At 45.0% G+C, this 22,817-nt stretch overlaps 1 protein-coding gene across 8 annotated transcripts in view; it reads right to left on the bottom strand.

The window, feature by feature from the left end:
- nav1b (neuron navigator 1b) overlaps positions 1-22,817 on the bottom strand; it is a 145,418-nt gene that overhangs the window by 49,009 nt on the left and 73,592 nt on the right. For 7 of the 8 annotated variants that reach the window (XM_084317147.1, XM_084317149.1, XM_084317150.1 and 4 more), the window contains 6 exons: positions 18,806-18,889; positions 14,273-14,338; positions 13,974-14,085; positions 13,264-13,385; positions 9,666-9,838; positions 8,847-9,003 (listed from right to left, as the gene is read on the bottom strand). In XM_084317147.1, coding sequence (XP_084173273.1) covers positions 8,847-9,003; positions 9,666-9,838; positions 13,264-13,385; positions 13,974-14,085; positions 14,273-14,338; positions 18,806-18,889 — 714 coding nt within the window. The remainder of the gene's footprint in view (positions 1-8,846; positions 9,004-9,665; positions 9,839-13,263; positions 13,386-13,973; positions 14,086-14,272; positions 14,339-18,805; positions 18,890-22,817) is intronic. The other variant, XM_084317151.1, reaches the window with a different exon arrangement.

The following is a 22,817-nucleotide window of genomic DNA, read 5'->3' as shown; positions in this document are numbered from 1 at the left end:
GCGCACCACGGAGGATACCTACACCGGACCAGCAGAGCCACTTTCCGGCAAGGATTATTATTCTTCATTCTTCACCAAGCTGCTGGAGCAGAGAACCGCCTACCCCGCTGCTACTGTGGGATCTACGCCTGCCCGTGGGGACATCACTCGAGCCCGTCTCTGTCGTACCAGAGGCTCCACGGCTTTCATCTGCGCGGCGCGCACCCTGGGACCAGGCTGCCTTTCCCCGCTGACACAGGGGTGATATCGCCTCCGTGGACCCTTGACTTTCATAGAGCATTGCCTGTATACCTGTATGCCGTGACAATTAAAACTCTTGACTTGACTTGACTCCCTCTGCTGGCTTACAACCGGTAGTACACCCCCCTTCCCAGAATATCCCTAGATCTAAGTCCTAACATTCATTATTGATTTGCCTGCACATTATTTGCCTTATAAGCGCATCTAAAGTGAACAAAGTAATGTAATATCATATTCTTACTGTAATAAATATTCTAAACGAGTATTTGTGTGAAAACCGTGTTATTGTGGAGAAGTTCGCATCATATACCTTTGTACGGTATTGGCCAGTAATGTACATAGACGGTAGTAGTTTAATGATACTAATACTTGATTAATACAGTCAGGGAATTGTACCCCTCAGTTACAATTGGTCCTTCGAGCCGGAGAATAATTAGCGTAATATTAATATAATATTAATATTGACATGGCCGATGACGAACACTCCACAAACGGTTCTCCTAAGCTAGATCGCCCGCAGCGCAGACGGCAGCCACCTCCCTATCTAGAGGCATACGCTGTCAGTCCAATACCTAGCTTTAAAGGGAAGTTAAACGCGGAAAAAGTAGAAAGTAAAATTATGTCCGACCCTAACAACCAGGCTACCCCGCCAACAGAGGCCCTAGTGGGTTCTAATGTAACTGACCAAGCTCACGATGGGGACCAGGAGGGAACTGACATGCCTTTACCCCCAGACAATACCGAAGAAATAGTCCCCGATCAGCTCCGGGAGGAAGACAACCCTAAAGAGACGCGCACCCAGGAGACGGATCTCCTCGGTACGCAACAAGAGAACGGATCTCCAACAAGTACTGCCGGGAGCCGATCGCCCCGAACGGCGTCTTCCCCCAGCGAGGCGGACAAGATGCTGGCGCAAGCACTCATCGCCACCCTGGCAGCCTCCACCGAACGCGATCGACTTCAAGCGCAACAGACGTGCGAGCGCGAACATTTTGCAGGCGAGCGAGAGCGCTTCCAGGCGCAACAAAGGAGTGAAGACGACCGAATAAGACTGGAGACCAGACGCCTCCAGACAGAAGAGAACATCGAGAGAAGCCGCGCCGACGTCGCAAATGCACAGCTCCACGCCGCCCATGCCAGCGCCAATGCCCAGCGCGACGTCGCCAACGCACAGCGCGACGCTGCCCAGGCCAGCGCCAATGCGCAGCGCGACATCGCCAATGCCCAGCGCGAAGCAGCGCGCGACGCAGCCCATGCCCGGCGCGAGGCAGAGCGCGACCGGCTGCAGGCGGAGCTGATGGACAAACTGGTTGCCATGGCGACACCCCCTCACTCCGCACGGAGCTCCCAGAGATCGTCAAGACATGGGTCTAGGACACATTCCCCTACCCGACGAAGCGACCCGGGACCCCGCCTACAGGAGGATCCTGTCCACGTCTCCGAACCCCCTCCCCGGCCGGTCCATACGAGACCCAGCAACCGGGAAGAACCGGACCACGCCGAGAGACTGAACAGAAGACTCCAGGTCCTAGCAGAGGGAGAGGAGGAGGAGGAGGAGGAGTGTCAAGCCGACCAGCAGCAACGTACTCTGGCCCAGGAGGCCCAGTACAGCCCCGACCAGCAGCAACGTACTCAGGACCAGGAGGTCCAGTACAGCCCAGAAGTCAGCCCCGAGGCCCTGCGCTACAAACCCCCGACTCAACTCACGGGTGAGTTTGACGCACCGTCAGCCCCGAGGAACAGCACCTGGGTACCCGACCTTCGGTACCCACCAAGTACCAGCCCAAGACGACACGCAAGAGGAGACTCGCCGAGGAGGCCTCTCCCCCAATGCTCACCGATGTGCCAGTCATCCATGACATCATACATTGGCACACCGACGTTTCCAGACTTCACCCATGAGAATCGAGCACAGTATACGGAGCTCCGGATGTGCTTAGAGACAATGATGGTGGATGTCGCTGATGAACGCCACAAGTATGCAATATTACTGCAGCACCTGAAAGTGCCCCGAGCGCACAATATAGCGCTCGCCTATGCCACCTCTACGACCCCATACACCGCGGCTCTAGCAGCGCTGGACCAGAGATATGGACGTATATGGGATTACGTAATAGAAGAGATAAGGCATATTGACCGCTTACCCCCAGCAACAGACAATCGCTCACTAGACGACCTGTCTATAAAAGTACAGTCCCTGGTAGGGATGCTGGGAGCGCAACGAGAAAAGGGTATGCACGAGCTATACGCCAACTCTAACGTCGAGAGGATTTTAGAGAAGCTGCCGCCCGCCAGACAGGAGCGCTTCAGGCGGCAAAGAGACCACCGTGATCCTAACGGTCCAGAACCATCCCCCCTAGACTTGGCCGACTTCCTGGCGAGAGAAGTCAGCAGCCTACGATTGGATACGTTCGTGCGGAGCACACCAAGCTCCAGAGAGGGACCTAGGAGAGTAAACGATGGCCCGAAGATCGGTGACTGTTATGCACCAAGCCGAATCAGTACCGCAGCACCAGAACCACAACACCCCCTCGACGAAAGAGGACCAGTGGAAGATTGAGTGCCAGTACTGTGAGGGAGAACATCGGCTGTATCAGTTGCGAAGATTTCAAGAAGCTGACCACGGATGATGTGAGCCAGTGGGTCAAGGACCACCGCCGCTGCTTCCGCTGCGCGCGCAGCCACCTAGCAGCTGAGTGCCGCTTGAAAAAGAAGTGCAGCAGGTGCGGTGGCACCCACCTGGAGGTCCTGCATGACATCAACAGGCGTCAGCCAGGACAACAGAGTGGGCCCGTCGCGGTAATGTACCATGCCGAGGCGGTGGCACCAGAACCAAAGTTCCACCAGACCGCTCCCTGGTGTCCCGACTGCCACGGCAGACACTGGGAGTCTACGTCACCACCCGAGACAAGAGTGCTCCACATAGACCCCCAGCATAGCGGGACCCCCCGTGTGCTCCTCAAAGTGGTCAGGGTGCTCCTGAGCCACGAGGACAAGGTCCTGGACACTTACGCCGTCCTGGACGATGGGTCTGAAAAGACTCTCCTCCTCGCTTCCGCAGCAGCTCAGTTGGGCCTGCGAGGTGTCAAAGATACAATGACCATACGCACCATCAGAAGGGACCAGAAGACCATAAAGGGTGAAAAGGTCTCCTTCGAGATAGCAGCGGTGGACAAGCCCGAGAAGCAGTATAGTATAAGTAACGTCTTCACCAGCCACGACATAGGCCTGTCTCAGTACACCTACCCCATCCCACAGCTGATGGCTAAGTATGGGCACCTACGTCAACTACCTATACCGCTTATCGACGGCGCCACACCGACCCTGCTCATCGGCTCCGACCACGCGGACCTCATTCTCCCAATTGAGGCGGCCCACGTCGGACCCAAAGGATGCCCGGTCGCGGTTCAGACCCGACTGGGATGGACGCTCCAAGGCCCCCTCTACGGACTTGACAGTCAACCCACGTCTACAAGCTGCCTACACACAGAGGCGAGCGACACCGGCCTCTCCCCCGTACAGCAGAGGCTATTGACATTAAGCGAGAGGCCCGTGAGAGAACCGTGGGTACCAGAGGGAGTTCGGAACTCCACTCCCCTCAGCTGCGCTTCAGACGTAGCTGACCTCGAACCCAGCACCCCAAGCGACTCCTTGACGGGGCGGCCGGGACCGGCCCCTCCTCACACGGGGTACAGAGCGAACAAGAGAAACAGACGGAGGAGGAGAAAGCACAGCCAAGCACAGATCAAAGCAGTCTCAGGCCCGCTCCCTCCTAAGCCCCCCTTCATCCCGTCCAGTCGTCATGACCATAGACCAGTCACTACCCCGAGCTGCGTGGCCGGCCAGCCGCGTAAGCAAAGTGACCACTGGTGCCGACGGAAAGGTCAGAGTGGCAGAAGCGCTCGGCCAAGGGCGGACCTACAACCGACCCGTGACGAGGCTGATCGAGTCGCCAAGGCTCCCCGACTCGCTTAATGACGACCATGACCCATGACTTTGTGAACTGACCGACCCCTCACAACGGACATTGAGTAGTGGACCGTGCGGTTAATCTGTCTCTGCTTAGCTAATTAGGTGGGACTAATTAGGGGGCGGCTGTTACAAAGGGTCAGATTAAACCGAATATATATATTTATTGCCTGAGATCCCATGTATAATATTTGTATATCGTTTGATATCCCTTGTATATTCTTTGTACATATACACGGAATATCCCTTTACCTTAGAACAGGCTGTCATCCCCACCTGCCTGAAGAAGTCCACTATTATCCCTGTACCCAAAAAATCCAAGCCTGCTTGCCTCAACGACTACCGCCCTGTAGCTCTCACCTCCATAGCCATGAAGTGCTTTGAGAAGCTAGTAAAGGGCTACATCTGCTCCTCCCTCCCCATCAACATGGACCCCCTGCAATTTGCATACCGCCCCAACAGGTCCACGGAGGACGCCATATCCCATGTGCTGCACACAGCAGCATCACACCTGGACAAGAGGCAGGGGAACTATGTGAGAATGCTATTCATCGACTACAGCTCGGCATTCAATACCATAGTCCCCTCCATACTCATAGCCAAGCTCAGGGACCTGGGCTTGGGCTATGACCTCTGCCAGTGGGTCTTGGACTTCCTGACTGGCAGACCCCAGGTGGTGAGAGCAGGCAACTGCACCTCCTCATCCATCACCCTCAACATAGGGGCCCCCCAGGGCTGTGTTCTGAGTCCCCTCCTCTACTCCCTGTACACACACGACTGTGTGGCTCAGCGGAGTAGCAATACAATCGTCAAATTTGCTGACGACACAGTGGTGGTGGGCCTGATCTCTGCCAACGACGAGAGGGCCTACCTGGAAGAGGTCAAGGTCCTGGCGGGATGGTGCCAGGAAAACAGCCTCTCCCTGAACGTCAGCAAAACAAAGGAGATGATTGTGGACTTCAGGAGGTCGGGGGTCAAGGACTACAGCCCCCTCAGCATTGACGGGGCACCGGTTGAGAGAGTCAACAGCTTCAAGTACCTCGGAGCCCACATATCCGAGGACTTGAAATGGACCATACACATTAACAGTGTGGTGAAGAAGGCACGACAACGCCTCTACTTCCTCAGGCGCCTAAGGAAGTTCCAAGTCAGCCAGAAGATCCTTAAGAACTTCTACTCATGTACAATAGAGAGCATCTTGACCGGCAACATCACCTCCTGGTTTGGGAATAGCACTGCAAAAGACCAAAGCAGACTACAAAGAGTGACACGTTCAGCCGAACGCACAATTGGAGGGGGGCTCCCCACCCTCCAGAACATTTACAACAAGCGTTGCAAGGGGAAGGCTAAGAGAATTATTAAGGACTCGAGCCACCCGAACAACTGCCTCTTTGAACTGCTGCCGTCAGGCAAGCGACACAGGAGTCTCAAGGCGAGCACAGAAAGACTCAGAAGTAGCTTCTATCCCCAGGCCATCAGGCTGCTAAACGAACAATGAATGAACACTACACAACAACAACCACCAAACACACATAGCACACACATCCACACGCACACACTCACTTTAAACAAACACACTGTAGCACCCACTACACACACTTTATAGCACACACCCACTTTAAACAAACACACTGTAGCACCCACTCCCCACACTTTATATTTATGGATGAAGGATTGCACTACAACTCGTACACCTTACTGTAAATTGTACCTAAAATTGTACCTCATCCCATTTCTGCTTTGCACTAGATAGTACTGTACATTAGTACACTGCATAGTATTGTGTATTGTATATTATATGGTAACTCAGAACATTGTACATATGTCTATACCGAACAACTGTGACCTCATTCTTCTTCTAAATTCATGCTATATTATGTTATTATGTTATTTGATACTATCTTGTCTAGCACAGTCTCTGGAGCGTAACAGTAAGAAGCATTTTGTATGAAAGTATTCTGTACTTCTGTATGACAACTATTAAAGAACTTGAACTTGAACTTGAACTTGGTACAGGACAGACCATAATATTCGTTCTCCTATTGGAAGCGATCCCCTAGGCGCCAGTGACTTACCTCCTAGAGCTGACTTGAAAGCTACCGACACGACTTGTCTTAACATGCCCGCTTCTGCCCATGAATACGGCTACCGAAAGCAGAGCGGCACTATTTGTCCACCGTACGTATAAATATGACCAGCGAATACAGAACTTCCTTTTCAGTTCGCCTTCAGTCTCGTTCAGTTCAGCTACCAAGTAAAGCCTCACCCACTACGCAACGTGTGGTGCAGAGTAGGGCTCGTATTGCCTCAAATAGAGTCGTGTTTATCCTACTACGTTTGTTTAACGTATCGTTCGCTACTTACTAGTAAAAGCCTTCATTACGAGTCAAAGACCACATGGAGTGAGTAATTGTGCGTCTACATAGAGCACTTATTGCCGCGTGCTAATAAGGATAGTAACGTCAAGTTCAACCGTGGACCACCGCGCACCACGGAGGATACCTACACCGGACCAGCAGAGCCACTTTCCGGCAAGGATTATTATTCTTCATTCTTCACCAAGCTGCTGGAGCAGAGAACCGCCTACCCCGCTGCTACTGTGGGATCTACGCCTGCCCGTGGGGACATCACTCGAGCCCGTCTCTGTCGTACCAGAGGCTCCACGGCTTTCATCTGCGCGGCGCGCACCCTGGGACCAGGCTGCCTTTCCCCGCTGACACAGGGGTGATATCGCCTCCGTGGACCCTTGACTTTCATAGAGCATTGCCTCCCTCTGCTGGCTTACAACCGGTAGTACACCCCCCTTCCCAGAATATCCCTAGATCTAAGTCCTAACATTCATTATTGATTTGCCTGCACATTCTTTGCCGTATAAGCGCATCTAAAGTGAACAAAGTAATGTAATATCATATTCTTACTGTAATAAATATTCTAAACAAGTATTTGTGTGAAAACCGTGTTATTGTGGAGAAGTTCGCATCATATACCTTTGTACGGTATTGGCCAGTAATGTACATAGGCGGTAGTAGTTTAATGATACTAATACTTGATTAATACAGTCAGGGAATTGTACCCCTCAGTTACAAGTAGTAGTAGTAAGAGTAGTAGTAGTAGTAAGAGTAGTAGTAGTACTGTTGGTAGTGGTGGTAGTAGTAGTAGTAGTAATAGTAGTAAGAGTAATAGTAGTAAGAGTAGTAGTAGTAATAGTAGTAATAGTAGTAGTACTATTGGTAGTGGTGGTAGTAGTAGTAATAGTAGTAAGAGTAGTAGTAGTAGTACTAATAGTAGTAGTACTGTTGGTAGTGGTGGTAGTGGTGGTAGTAGTAGTAGTAGTAGTAGTAGTAGTAGTAGTAGTAGTAGTAGTAGTAGTAGTAGTAGTAGTAGTAGTAGTAGTAGTAGTAGTAGTAGTAATAGTAATAGTAGTAATAGTAGTAGTAGTAGTACTAATAGTAGTAGTACTGTTGGTAGTGGTCGTAGTAGTAGTAGTAGGAGTAGTAGTAATAGTAAGAGTAGTACCAGTAGTAGTTTTGTAGTACCTGCATGTTGGTCATGGCCTCCTGCAGCTGCTCCAGGTGGTGAGCGGAGTACTGTTAGTAGTAGTAGTAGTAGTAGTAGTAGTAGTAGTAGTAGTAGTAGTAGTAGTAGTAGTAGTAGTAGTAGTAGTAGTAGTAGTAGTAATAGTAGTAATAGTAGTAAGAGTAGTAGTAGTAATAGTAGTAATAGTAGTAGTACTATTGGTAGTGGTCGTAGTTTCAAGTTCAAGTTTCTTTAATAGTTGTCATACAGAAGTACAGAATACTTTTGTACAAAATGCTTCTTACTGTTGCGCTCCAGAGACTGTGCATGACAAGATAAGTATGAAATAAAAACATAGTAAAAATTAGAAGAAAAAAAGAGGTCACAGTGTTCAGTTTAGACATATGTACAATGTTCGTAGACGTAGTTACCATACAATATACAATATACAATACTGTGCAGTGTACTAATATACAATACTATATAGTGCAAGGCATAAATGGACAAGGTGCAGTTTAGGTACAATTCACAGTAGGTGTACGAGTTGTAGTGCAAATCCTTTATCAATAAATATAAAGTGTAAGTGTGTTTGTGTGATCTAAAGTGTGGAGAGTGGGTGCTGCAGTGTGTTGTTTGTTTGAGTGAGTGTGTGTGTGCGTGTGGGTGTGTGTGCTGTGTGCATTTGATGGTTGTTGCATAGTGATTATTGTTCGTTTAGCGATTATTGTTCGTTTAGCAGCCTGATGGCCTGGGGATAGAAGCTCCTTCTGAGTCTTTCTGTGCTCGCCATAAGACTCCGGTATCGCTTGCCTGACGGCAGCAGTTCAAAGAGGCAGTTGTTCGGGTGGCTCGAGTCCTTAATAATTCTCTTAGCCTTCCCCTTGCACCGCTTGTTGTAAATGTTCTGGAGGGTGGGAAGCCCCCCTCTAATTGTGCGTTCGGCTGAACGTGTCACTCTTTGTAGTCTGCTGCGGTCTTGTGCAGTGCTATTCCCAAACCAGGAGGTGATGTTGCCGGTCAGGATGCTCTCTATTGTACATGAGTAGAAGTTCCTAAGGCTAGTAGTAGTAGTAGGAGTAGTAGTAATAGTAAGAGTAGTACCAGTAGTAGTTTTGTAGTACCTGCATGTTGGTCATGGCCTCCTGCAGCTGCTCCAGGTGGTGAGCGGAGCTGAGAGCCTCCAGGCGGATGTCTGTAAGTTTCCTCTCCTTCTCCCAGAGTTCAGAGCGCAGGTCTGACACCACCTTCTCATCCTCCATGTCAGCTTCTTCACAGAGCCTGGATGTACAAGCCAACGTTTTCACATGGTGTCACAATGTTCCTCTGTAGCCATGTTGTGTCAGTAAGCGCTCCATTTGATAAAAGTGTATGACAAATTATCTCCTTGCAACCTTCACATCCTGACTGTAAATTGCAGTAAAAAGCAGAAACAAACAAGGGTTTTTTGCAATTGTAAATTGTACCTAAAATTGTACCTCATCCCATTTCTGCTTTGCACTAGATAGTACTGTACATTAGTACACTGCATAGTATTGTGTATTGTATATTATATGGTAACTCAGAACATTGTACATATGTCTATACCGAACACTGTGACCTCATTTTCTTCTTCTAAATTCATGCTATATTATGTTATTATGTTATTTGATACTATCTTGTCTAGCACAGTCTCTGGAGCGTAACAGTAAGAAGCATTTTGTATGAAAGTATTCTGTACTTCTGTATGACAACTATTAAAGAACTTGAACTTGAACTTGAACAACTTGACTGTATTTTTCAAATATTTCCATTCCAAAACAAATCAAACCATGACAGAAACTTGTAATAGCTCAATTTGGGGCCACTATATTAAAATTCCAAATTGGACCTTTAAAATCTTTGCTGTTAACATTTACAATATCTAATAACGACTACCCACGCCCGTGTGTGTATAATCTTACCCGGAGGATGACGCAGAGGCAGAGGACGTCATCGATGATGGAGGGTTCTCCCCGTCATGGTGCACTTTGGGGGAGGAGGGTGCAGAGGACTCTGGGGTGGCTATCTCCTCGATGTCAGCGTATGAGAGCTTGGAACCCTTCTTACTGAAGGCCTTGTTGAACGAGCTCCGTAGCTGTTCAAAGAAGGAATTGGAGAATCTAGTTCACTCAACATCAGTAGCAATAGACCTGAAGACTGCTAGAGCGCCATACTAGCCTAATTTAGATTTCTAGCCATTACCAGAGATTGTCTCCGTCTTTAACACATTTTGTGTGCATAAGTGTATAAAGTGTATGTTTTGGTAGATATCACCCTACCTTTCACACTGCCATTGATGTTGAAAAGGGTTGAAGGAAGTCACTAGGTATGATGGGTCACTTACCATTGTGAAAATCATCGTATTATTTATATTCGCTAATGTTACTGTATTACTCTACTACAAGCTATTCAAATACGCATAGGAACCAGGACTGTGCGACTAGTAGAGTGGTTTTCAGAAGGCTGAATTACATATGCCTAGCAAACTTCAAACAACGCCAGCAAGAACACTGCGATCATCAGCTGCTGGACTACTAGAGGCTCCCAGAAACAGTCAAAAGAGGATCGGTAATGCAGCCTTTATCAACTATGCCCCAAAACTGTGGAACAAACTACCCCAAAACATCAGGGAAGCCAACTCGCTAGACATCTTCAAAAGACAGCTTAAAACCTATCTCTTTGCTCAGGCATTTCAATGACTTACCTGCACTATTCTTACCCTGCCTACTTTTCTATGCTAATTGTATCTTATTTTACACTGCCTATCAAATTCATGTGTCGGTTATCACACTTTTTACTTCTTACTGATGACTATTTTTAAACTGAATCATTTTAAACAATTTTTCACACTTTTTACTGTAACCTTGCTATTTACATTTTTTACTGTTGTTGTATGTCCGTTCTATTTTATAATTTTTTGACTATTTTTAAACTTAATCATTTTAAACTACTTTATTATTTGTATTACTGAATAAAGAGCCTATTAGGATGCTAGATCCTAATGTGAAACACTGTGATTTACCATACCCTGCTATGCTCACCCATGCCTGTATTTTTACTGTTGTGAAGCACTTTGAACTGCAACCTCTGTATGAAAAGTGCTATACAAATAAAGTTATTATTATTATTATAACATTCTCATGGAGTATTCTCTACCCCTTTTCAACATCAATGGAAGTTTGAATGGCGTTAAGTAAGGTAAGCTGATCATCAGCGGAAACATCACATGGTATAACGTTACACTTACAAACACAAAGCGTTTATTAATAAAGACAGGGACGGTAACCATCTGCTTTAGGATAATTTTGATCAGATGAATATACAATCTTACAGCTGAAGACAAAAAATACAGAATACCTATGAATTTTCTGTTTCTGTTTCCGGTTTTGTCCTCTTTTTTTTTTTTTTTTTTAATCTTTTTCCCCCTCATTTTTCCTCCGATTTTCTCCCATCCCAATGTTAGTCGTTATGCCAATTCCCAATCCCCTTCCTGGTCGCTGCGCACTTACCCCCCACAGTCGGTCTGGGAGAGTGGAGGCTATCACGTGCTTCCTCCGACACACGTCTAGCCAATCAACCGCTTCTTTTCACCTGGCAGCGCGGACTCTCACTGAGAGGGTGTAACGTGTGGAAGGATCACACTACCCCCCTTAGATCCTATCCGCGCTGAGCAGGCGCCCCGACCGAACTGTAGGAGTCGCTGTTTACAACGACCCGGACCCACCCCGCCAGCTTTCCCACCCTCTAATACAGGCAATTGTATTAGTGTGAACGGCCAGCCAAGCTGGTGACAACGCCGGAGCTGTGAGCTGAATTCGAACAGGCGAATCCAGCGTCTCCGGTGTTGGTGACGAACGCAATCTCCGCTACGCCACCCGACCGCGTTTTGTCCTCTTTTCTAATGCAAAACTGGGGACACATGAATTCCCAAAGCTGATCTGACATAATGTCAAAATACAGGTCAGCAGGATTAACAAACTGTTGAAATATTGAACCAGCTCAGCAGGAATAGTAGCATACAGAGATGAAACACTGGCTGGGTTTGTTATGGCCAGTCAAAGGGAAGCCCACTGAGAAGACTTAACTCTGGTTTGGTAGTCTACTACATAGTCAAAACCATATGGAGATGAGTCAAATGTTTGCCCGTATGACGTGTGTATTAGTCAAATCTTGTTGATAAGAAACATGGATAATATCTAATGAAAATAGATAAATACCACATGGAAAGATGACAGAGAAAGCCAGAAATAAGTAACATTTGCAGCAAAGAAACATAAAATAATAAAAGAAACATCATTCAACAACTTTTGCAGCTTTTCTATTTTTGTTAAGGACATGGATACTTTAATAGCACATAATATTACTTAATTCAAACCTATATTACCTAATACCTATGACTTAATATCATCAAAATGTGTATAGCAGCACTGCGAGTTAGTGAATGATGCTGAGGTGAAAGCAGAGGCCACTTTTCCAAATATTTTCTATTTACTACTATTACTCTTACTACTATTACTACTACTACTACTACCACCACTACCAACAGTACTACTACTACTCTTACTACTACTACTACTCTTACTACTACTACTTGTAACTGAGGGGTACAATTCCCTGACTGTATTAATCAAGTATTAGTATCATTAAACTACTACCGTCTATATAAGTATGACTCATTGCTGCAGAGCGGAGAAGGGCGGGTAAGACAGGCACAGGAGGGGGCTCCATATAATAACATCACACTCACCTCAAACACCTGAAACAAATAGCAGGGAAGCATGAGAGAGAGATCAGAGTCATACTTAATAGGGGGATATGGAACAGGAAAGAGAGAATCGCTCACGCATGCAGGAGCAAAGACAAGTCGAGAGGTCGAATGGTTTACATTTTTGGCAGTGCAAATGAGGGCAAGACAAGATACCAAAACATTGAGGTACAATCTATTTACATTCTAGTCAAACAATGGCCATGCATGAAAGAGAGCTGTGTCGTCAGCATAGAGAGTGAGAATCTGGGATGATTTATCTGGCACAATAAGATCTCTAACAATTCTTCTAGGAGATGCTTTGAACATGACTATCAGAATGACAAGCCCTTAGTGGATATTAGACACCAGAACCAGACCAGAACAAAACATGGTGAAGCCACATTCTGCTACTATGCCACACATAGGTGGAATAAACTGCCAGAAGATATTAGATCTGCCCCAACAAAAAACCCTTGTTTGTTTCTGCTTTTAACAACTGCTAAACCACTGCACTATTTTTTGCACTTTACTGCACTTTTTTCTTTTCTTTTGTCTATTTGAATGCACTGAAAATCTATTTGTGAGAATGTACCGCTTTTATACTGTACCCATCTGTGTTCCTTTTATATATGTTTTAATTCCTTTTTATACTGTGCCTTCTTTTTATCGTTTTTCTTTTGTGTACAGCACTTTGCCTCTGTGTACAAAATGTGCTTTATAAATACATTTGACTTGACTAGAAATAAAGCGAGAGAGAGTCTGTCTGCCCTCACCCAGCTCTTCTTCTTCTTCTTCTTGGCCTCCTGCTCCTTCAGGCTGCCCATGCTGGAGTGGCTGCTGATGCTGTTGAGGCTGGAGATGCTCTCCGACGAGTTCTGACGCTTGATCTGGAGTTCTAGAGGGAAACACGAGAGAGGAGAGAACACAGGAACATGATAAAGCATGGATGCTAAAGGAAAACAGTTGCAGTCATTTGGACGTTATTTTTAACAATAGGCCTAATATTCTTTACAACAGTCTTTACTGTATGTGAATGAATGAACGGTTTTTATTTTTGAAGTATAAAAACAAAAATATATCTGGACTATATATATATATATATTAATTTGACATATATATATATACAAAAGATAATAAAAGACAACAAAAAAGAGAAACAGATAAACAAATCATAGTGTACCCTGTTTGAAAAAGGAGTAGGAAGAAGTATACACTTTTTTTTTTTTTTTTAATTCCTATCACTTTTGAACTATTCATCACAAATAAATGATATAATAAAATTATTGTTAATTACATGTATAAACGCTGTATCTCTATATAATCCAATACATTTATATATAAATAATATATATACTAAATAAATACCATATAATATACACAATTTCTTAATTTTCTTTAATTCATATCTTACACATACTCATATGCAACTCGTCTATTGTGTGGTATAGGAAAGGAGAAGGCGTTGCTTTAATAGGACCCCTACCTTCAGGTGGGATCTCAGGGGTATTGAGAGCCCCGTGTATGATCTCCTGGGCCTCTGTGTTTTTGGCCTTCAGGATGTCAATGGTGTCCTTCAAATCACTCAGCTCAGAGTCCTATAGCATGACATGACATAATGTAACATGGGTGGTGGGCCATCGACATTGGTAATTTAGATGTGTATTACCATACTGGCCTGAATATAAGACCACCATGATTATAAGATGATCCCCCCCCCCATTTTCTATGAATTTTTTGATGATCAAATCTTGTTTTTAGTCACGTCATTCATGCCCTACCCACCTCTGCCATTGTGTCTTCATTTCCTGCTGCACTTCGTAATGAAGATGCTACCAAGTGTAGATTTTCCTAAAACAAGTAAATAACGCAGCTACTGTACATGCTTTTTTCATTAAAAAACTGCCAGACTTCAAAGGCTAATATATTCCTTTCTAGATAATGTGTCACAAGCTCATAGGAAGTTGAAAGACAAAATTGTTGCGCTTGCAGTGTCCTTGTTAAGGTGAATACATAAGGTGAATAAACTAAATAAGTATAGCCTGACCAGAATGTACCAGTAACCTACTAACACATTGAATCAAACAAGGTAGGTATATATTTATATCTTTTAAAGGGGATGTATTTTCAACAATTGTATATGACATCCTTGAATCTGTGGAACATTGTTAAGTCTTTTGCAAAGAAACTAGTCTAAATCTAATTTTTATTATTTATTTATTGAAATGTATTATTTCCATCCCTGCCTGGCTACCCCACACCCAAGAGTAAAAAGCTTTTACAAACTGGGCAGTACATTAGCTAAGTAGTGTTCCTGGCTCCAGAAAGCGCAGTTCATTGATTAATCAAAGCCGATCCATCCCATTGTGACAGCTTGTTCAGGCTTGTCTGACCCTGGCCAAATGGCAAGGAATGCATGCCTTGTTTACGGAAGACAGAAATGCAATTGTAAAAAATGTACAGTATTTTGAGTTATTTATTTTTGATTAAACTGTAGCCCAGTGTTGTAGTCGAGTCAGAGTCAAGATCAAGACCATAGTGTATCAGGTCAGAGTCAATACCAGAGTGTATCAAGTCACAGTCAAGACCAGAGTGTATCAAGTCACAGTCAAGACCAGAGTGTATCAAGTCACAGTCAAAACCAGAGTGTATCAAGTCACAGTCAAAACCAGTGTCTCAAGTCACAGTCAAGAATAAGACAATTATTGTATCAAGTCAGTCAAGATGAAGACCAAAGTGTCTCAAGTTAGAGTCAAGATTAAGACCTTAGTGTATCAAGTCAGTCAAGATTAAGACCATGGTGTATCAAGTCAGAGTCAAGGCCAAGACCAGAGTGTATCAAGTCAGAGTCAAGACCAAGACCAGAGTGTATCAAGTCAGAGTCAAGACCAAGACCAGAGTGTATCAAGTCAGACTCAAGACCAAGACCAGAGTGTATCAAGTCAGAGTCAAGACCAAGACCAGAGTGTATCAAGTCAGACTCAAGACCAAGACCAGAGTGTATCAAGTCAGACTCAAGACCAAGACCAGAGTGTATCAAGTCAGAGTCAAGACCAAGACCAGAGTGTATCACAGATCTGAGAGTCTCACAGTCGAATTGTCGCAGTGGCGGGGAAAAAAGGGCTTATCCATTTAGGCTATGCGGGTGCTGCATGTCAGATTTGACATAGAATTGCATGGCTTCTTCAACTAAATCATGATATAGAGCTGATAAAAATAAAAAAAAACAGGCTATTAATAGTACTTTAAATAAAAAGCTGAAAATAAGTCATTATGCTTTCAATCGATTGCCTTCTTGTGTGGATAAATGACCCTGGCAGCCTAAAGTTGCACTATCCGATTTAGTGCAGGAGCTGCATTGTGGCAAGGCTTTAAATCTATTTGGCTGCCTAATGCCGGGATCATGCTACAAAATATTTTTGTCTTTCATGTCATAACATAGTATCATAAAGTCTTACTGTGTCTTGGCCGTGCGACAGGGCACACTATGTGTTTGTCCCTGACGGATCGCTGCATGCCGTCTTGGCACAAGGTTTGGGGGGGAGGGGTTTGGTGTGGACTTCTCATTTTTGTCCAAAGTCAATGAACATGTTGGAATTGTCACAATTTCGTCGGGCGTCCGAGATGCCACATCGTTGTTCTTGTCACACTACAGGGGGTATGCCAGTCCCGGAGGTTCATAATCATGTACGGCGCTGGAAATGTGTCGGCCACAACAGAATCTGGCTGAATTTACTGCATATGTAGTCTGATCCCGGCACAATACCTCACGTTGTCTGTCAAGTCTAGCCAAGAAAAACGCTATATAAGCAAAGAAAACGTGAGACGTTTAAGGAGATCTGCACCAGAGTTGATTAAAGAAAGAGGCAGAAAATCGTCAGCATGTTTCAGACTGACCCAGGCATGAATGTTTTCTACTGCCACGGGCAACAGCATGTGAACTAGAGATGGATGATAACACTTAATGGATTATAAGTAGACCTACAGATACACGTATGTAAGTGCAAGTAATTATATTTGTATATAGCGGATGCTTATGTCATGCAAAATGTGTCTGTCCTCCCAAGCCAGCTGTAAACTATCCTGAGGGCTGTGATGAGACTATTGTCATGCACTATGTTATAGTACTGCTATGCATGGGTTGATGCATATGATATATCTATTTTATAATAGCCCTACTGTTGGTCTTTACATGTGTTATGTGGTGCACCTTGTTTAAATTATTGTGTTATATGATGTACTTTGTATTAATTCTGAAACGGAGTAAACTGAAACTTCCTTGATATGGTCTGTGGTTGCTTAACTTGCTTTTCTGACATCATGCATTTGTTATTCAGCTTTTTCAGTATTTTTTTTATTTGAAATGCTCAGAAATTGCAGTTGTAGTCTTGAAATAAAATTCTGAAATTCAGAGTCCTCTTTGTCAAAAGCAGTCAAGTCTGAGACGACACAAGACACCTTCAAAATGTGATCTTGAGACCAAGACGGTCTCTACAAGACGGTAGACTACTACTACAACACTGTAGCCTACTGGTATGCCTATTTTAAACATATAATTTATATTGCAAAGTGAAAAATAGAACCATATGTTATATTTGAACGATCCTCATGCCTCATTGATCACCGTGACCTTAACATTGTAATTATAACTCCTGCTCAGCTCTGACCTTGGTTAACATGGCCTACTTTCAACCCTCTGAAACCTAATGACGAGCCGGTGGATCATCTTACATTAACATGACTGTCTTATGAAGGCTGTAGTGTGCTCACTCTTTAAGCTAGTGTGAAGCCAGTGATATCCTATTAAGTTTGAGAGCGCAAAGAATCCCCTCATACCAGACACACTAGCTTGCCGGGAAAGGGGCTAGAATACCTCCAATCTCTAAGACCCCGAAAATAAGACAACCTCACTTTTTTTGACACCTCAGGTGTCATTTGCGGCAGAAAAACAAGGCACTATAGGCAAGTTGTCTTTAAATTAGTTTTATAAATAGTCCAGCTTGTCTTAAAATGAGTATCAATCCCTGAAACCCTTTGATAATAAGACAATGTTGCAGGGGGCCACATTAAGGGCAGCTCTGCATTACACTATCTATATGTAGGAGGACACAGAAATGGAGAGGGGGGGGGGTCCTGCTGCTTTCTCACAATTAATGAACCTACTGTAGTAGCTGACAGACTAATGACTGAACCCAGATCAGGGAATGTGGAATGTATCTGTGCTATCAGCTAGGCTGACGTGTTGCGTTGAGTGGCTGATGAAAACACAAACAGCAAATACCCCAGAGTATGATGGGCTCACAGCCTCTGCAACATTCAACTGGTTTAGAGCCTCTGCAACATTCAACTGGTTTAGAGCCTCTGCAACATTCAACTGGTTTAGAGCCTCTGCAACATTCAACTGGTTTAGAGCCTCTGCAACATTCAACTGGTTTAGAGCCTCTGCAACATTCAACTGGTTTAGAGCCTCTGCAACATTCAACCTGTTTAGCTCAGCCTCTGCAACATTCAACCTGTTTAGCTCAGTCTCTGCAACATTCAACTGGTTTAGCTCAGCCTCTGCAACATTCAACATGTTTAGCTCAGCCTCTGCAACATTCAACCTGTTTAGCTCAGTCTCTGCAACATTCAACTGGTTTAGCTCAGCCTCTGCAACATTCAACATGTTTAGCTCAGCCTCTGCAACATTCAACCTGTTTAGCTCAGTCTCTGCAACATTCAACTGGTTTAGCTCAGCCTCTGCAACATTCAACCTGTTTAGCTCAGTCTCTGCAACATTCAACCTGTTTAGCTCAGCCTCTGCAACATTCAACATGTTTAGCTCAGCCTCTGCAACATTCAACCTGTTTAGCTCAGCCTCTGCAACATTCAACCTGTTTAGCTCAGCCTCTGCAACATTCAACCTGTTTAGCTCAGCCTCTGCAACATTCAACTGGTTTAGCTCAGTCTCTGCAACATTCAACTGGTTTAGCTCAGTCTCTGCAACATTCAACTGGTTTAGCTCAGTCTCTGCAACATTCAACTGGTTTAGCTTGGATCCTGTCTGCAAAATAGAAACTGACAGGCGAACACATTTGGGCCAGGATTGAAATGTGGGTCGAAGGTTGACACGGCAGGGTGTGTGTTTTCATCGGCCACTCTACCTTCTGTTCTGAGGAGACAGACAGGTTACCTCTAGGTTACCTCAATTAAATCTAATACTGCTCCCTAAATAAAACACATCCACTGTTGAAATCTATCCCACAGCAGGGGAAAATAATAGTTTTTAAATAATAACATGTTACAGGTGTTAGAACATCAGTGAACAGCTGGATATACCTTCTGTTCTGAGGAGACAGACAGGGTCTGCAGGCGCGCCGTCATCAACGCCAGACTCTGCTCAAACGCAGCTACCAGGTTTGCCTTTAGAATAAGACAGAGAGAGACAATAGAGAGAGAGAGAGAGAGAGAGAGAGAGAGAGAGAGAGAGAGAGAGAGAGAGAGAGAGAGAGAGAGAGAGAGAGAGAGAGAGAGAGAGAGAGAGAGAGAGACACAAGAAGATAGAAGACTGTTATGAGTAACTGGCTGTGTTGCAGAGATCTCCAGGCTCAGACACTCATATCAAGTAAATGGCTTCCTCCATCTGCCTGGCAGGAGGGGGGGGGGTGTAATGATGGACAGCTGGGGAAGGTGTGAAAGGACATGAAAGGAAGTGTTATGGTGATAAGTTTGGAGGATGATGAGTGTGAGGGACGACCGTGGCACGGCACTGGGGGCACAGACCTTTAACCAAATGTAGCATGTTTGACCTCTGGGGTAGAATGTGTCACTCTGCAGCTGAGGCTGATTTACTGAGCTAGTTAGGGATGTGCTGACACTAGTGTTGGATATCGCTCTGATACTAGGCCCCCAAAAAAAGAATCAGAATGGCCCCAATACCAAAATCCCATGCCAATAAACCATGTGTAAGAAATCCAAGTGAATTGATTTTCGGCACATTTGGCACACATGGTAACACAGGATGTTAGGTCTGTCTAACGGTGAAACATTTATTACGATTTTATAATTTCACCCAGTGATCCCAACCCAATTGTCAAAAGTCTATACTGCTACTGTAAAATGTATGGATGGGATCAGTGCTTGGTATCTTTCCATCTACTACCTGGATTACTTTGCCTTTCAAGATATCCTTCTAGGCAAAATGTAAAAGGATGCGCTGCATGTCCTTGGCTTACGGGTGTAATATACGTGGTCAACATGCTTCATGAGAGGCCCGGGCCGCGCCACCGTCCGGTCACCACACACTTCTGACCGCCACTCGTCAAGCCTGAGGGCGCGGCCATCAGAGAGTCATGCGGCGGCAATGGAGAGAGAGGGTTTCCGGAAGCAACAGTCCAACAAACCTGGCCTAGCTGCTACCATACACCCAGCATCCGATGGTGTGGGTCAGCGGCAGGCAGGCAGGGGGCAGCAAAACGAGTCCAGCGGTCAAAACAGCCCAGAGCGGAGGAGAGAGGGGAGGGGACAGTGGCATTAGGCCTGGCAGTGCACTCCTCACATAGTGACACACAGTTCTTGAAACAGACCTCGGCTACTTATCAACTGCATTATGCAAATGATTAAAAGATTTGCCAAAAAACTAAACAAGTTACTTATATTAGTATTAGCCAAGGTCGCATTCATAGATGAACAAGTGAACACTCACAGCCATACGTCACATCACATACAGTACCACATGTTAAAGTAGATATCAGCATTCCAGTGACAGTAGTGTAAGAAGTGATAGTAGTGTAAGAAGTGTAATTTCATCGAGGCTGGATGTTTATCTTTCTTTAGTAACGCATCATGCAATAATCAGCTCTCAATCATATGGTCACTACTGAAGTTAATGTGAACATCTACAGTAAGAACAGAGGAGTGAGACTAGTCCTGTCAGAGTGCAGAGAGAAAAGAGTGGCGAGCTGAATTGAAAGGTGAATCGCGAGAGAGCAGGAATGGCAGAGAGCGTTAACAGGGTTACATGGGCGTTTATGAGCAGATTGCAGAGTTGAAAGAGTGTACGTAGTGACGTTGTTGCAGATGAACGGTAAGTGCGTTGGGGCAACAGCGTGGCTGCGCGGAGCCCCCTACAGTACCCGCCGGGGTGATAAATCTCTCTTCAATAATGTGGCAACTGGCTGTACTCCCTTCCCTGGGCGTGGGGCCGACGGCCAAAGTCATGTAATCATCACCAACTACAGTGATCCTTGTTTCCCTTGGTCAGCAAGCCACGTAGATTGTTCCCCAATCAAAACACTGGTATGATACCGTCTGTCACAGTGATAAATCTATTCGCAGCACATTACTGCTCACATCTCACCCTGTCCGGTATCCAGGGTTTTTATAACCTAAATCAACATATTATGTCATTAGAGCCTGATGCCCCTGCTGGTTGGTTTGTCGAGGAATTATTTTCCATTGGCTCGTCGTGAGCCAATGGAACATAATGTCTGGTACCCAGGAGCCGTGTTGTTTGCAGTGGTTCTCAAAACATTTTAATGTGAAGGACCCCCGCATTGATATGTCGGCCATGGACCAACATTTCATAAAATTCTGCCCCACGTTGTTAGATATGGTATGCTTTAGTTGAGGCTATGGTCTGTTTTAGTTGATGCTATATGCGTTAGTTAATGCTATGGTTTGCTTTAGTTGATGCTATGGTCTGTTTTAGTTGATGCTATATGCTTTAGTTGAGGCTATGGTATGTTTTAGTTGATGCGATATGCTCACATCGACAACCAGAACCTGCCGATTCCTCCTGAGCAACGTCAGAAGGATCCGCCCCTTCCTGACAAAAGAAGCCACCCAACTCCTCGTCCAATCAACAGTCATCTCCCGCCTCGACTACTGCAACGCACTGCTCGCTGGCCTCCCGGCCACTGCCACTAAGCCTCTTCAACTCATTCAGAACACAGCGGCCCGCCTGATCTCAAACCTACCGAAGTCGGCCCATGTCACCCCACTTCTTAGGGACCTGCACTGGCTCCCCATTGCTGCACGAATCCGCTTCAAGGCCCTCGACCTAGCATACCGTGCGGCAAAGGGAACTGCTCCCGCCTACCTCCAGTCAATGGTCTCTAACTACACACCCTCAAGACCCCTACGCTCTGCATCTTCTGGCCGCCTCAGACCTACTCCTATCCAAGCTCCGGGAGGGTCATCAAAGAGAAGTCGCCTATTCTCAGTCCTTGCCCCACAATGGTGGAATGAACTACCCACCCCAGTTAGGACAGCCGAAACACGTCCAATCTTTCGCCGTCGACTAAAGACGCACTTCTTCAACCATTATTTGAATAAAAAAAAAAAAAGTCTAACCCTAACTAACCATACTGTCATGCACTTGTCCTAATAAACTAACCTACACTGTAGCACTCAACACTTTGATGAACATTGTTACTCAGCTGATAGAGTTGTGCCCTTCCTGATGGCTTGTCGTACAGAACTTGTAAGTCGCTTTGGATAAAAGCGTCAGCTAAATGACTAAATGTAAATGTAAATGTAGTTAATGCTATGGTTTGCTTTAGTTGATGCTATGGTCTGTTTTAGTTGATGCTATATGCTTTAGTTGAGGCTATGGTATGTTTTAGTTGATGCGATATGCTTTAGTTAATGCTATGGTTTGCTTTAGTTGATGCTATGGTTTGCTTTAGTTGATGCTATGGTATGTTTTAGTTGAGGCTATGGTTTGCTTTAGTTGAGGCTATGGTATGTTTTAGTTGATGCTATGGTTTGCTTTAGTTGATGCTATGGTATGTTTTAGTTGAGGCTATGGTATGTTTTAATTGATGCTATGGTTTGCTTTAGTTGATGCTATGGTATGTTTTAGTTGATGCTATGGTTTGCTTTAGTTGAGGCTATGGTATGTTTTAGTTGAGGCTATGGTTTGCTTTAGTTGAGGATATGGCATGTTTTAGTTGATGCTATGGTTTGCTTTAGTTGAGGCTATGGTTTGCTTTAGTTGATGCTATGGTATGCTTTAGTTGATGCTATGGTTTGCTTTAGTTGATGCTATGGTTTGCTTTAGTTGATGCTATGGTTTGCTTTAGTTGATGCTATGGTTTGCTTTAGTTGATGCTATGGTTTGCTTTAGTTGATGCTATGGTTTGCTTTAGTTGATGCTATGGTGTGCTTTAGTTGATGCTATATGGTATGCTTTAGTCAATGCTATGGTGTGTTTTAGTTGAGAATTCCATAGCTGTCTTTAGGTGTGAAGATAACAAGATAACAGAGGAGCTAGAATATTAATTTGTATAGATTCTTTCATTGTGCTAACTTCTAGAAATTATTAGTGATACTGAAATTCCCCCATTTT

This window comes from Notolepis coatsorum, assembly GCF_963971535.1.
Source record: "Notolepis coatsorum genome assembly, chromosome: 6".
In the NCBI taxonomy this organism is placed as follows: domain Eukaryota; kingdom Metazoa; phylum Chordata; class Actinopteri; order Aulopiformes; family Paralepididae; genus Notolepis; species Notolepis coatsorum.
This window is presented reverse-complemented; position numbering and strand designations above follow the sequence as displayed.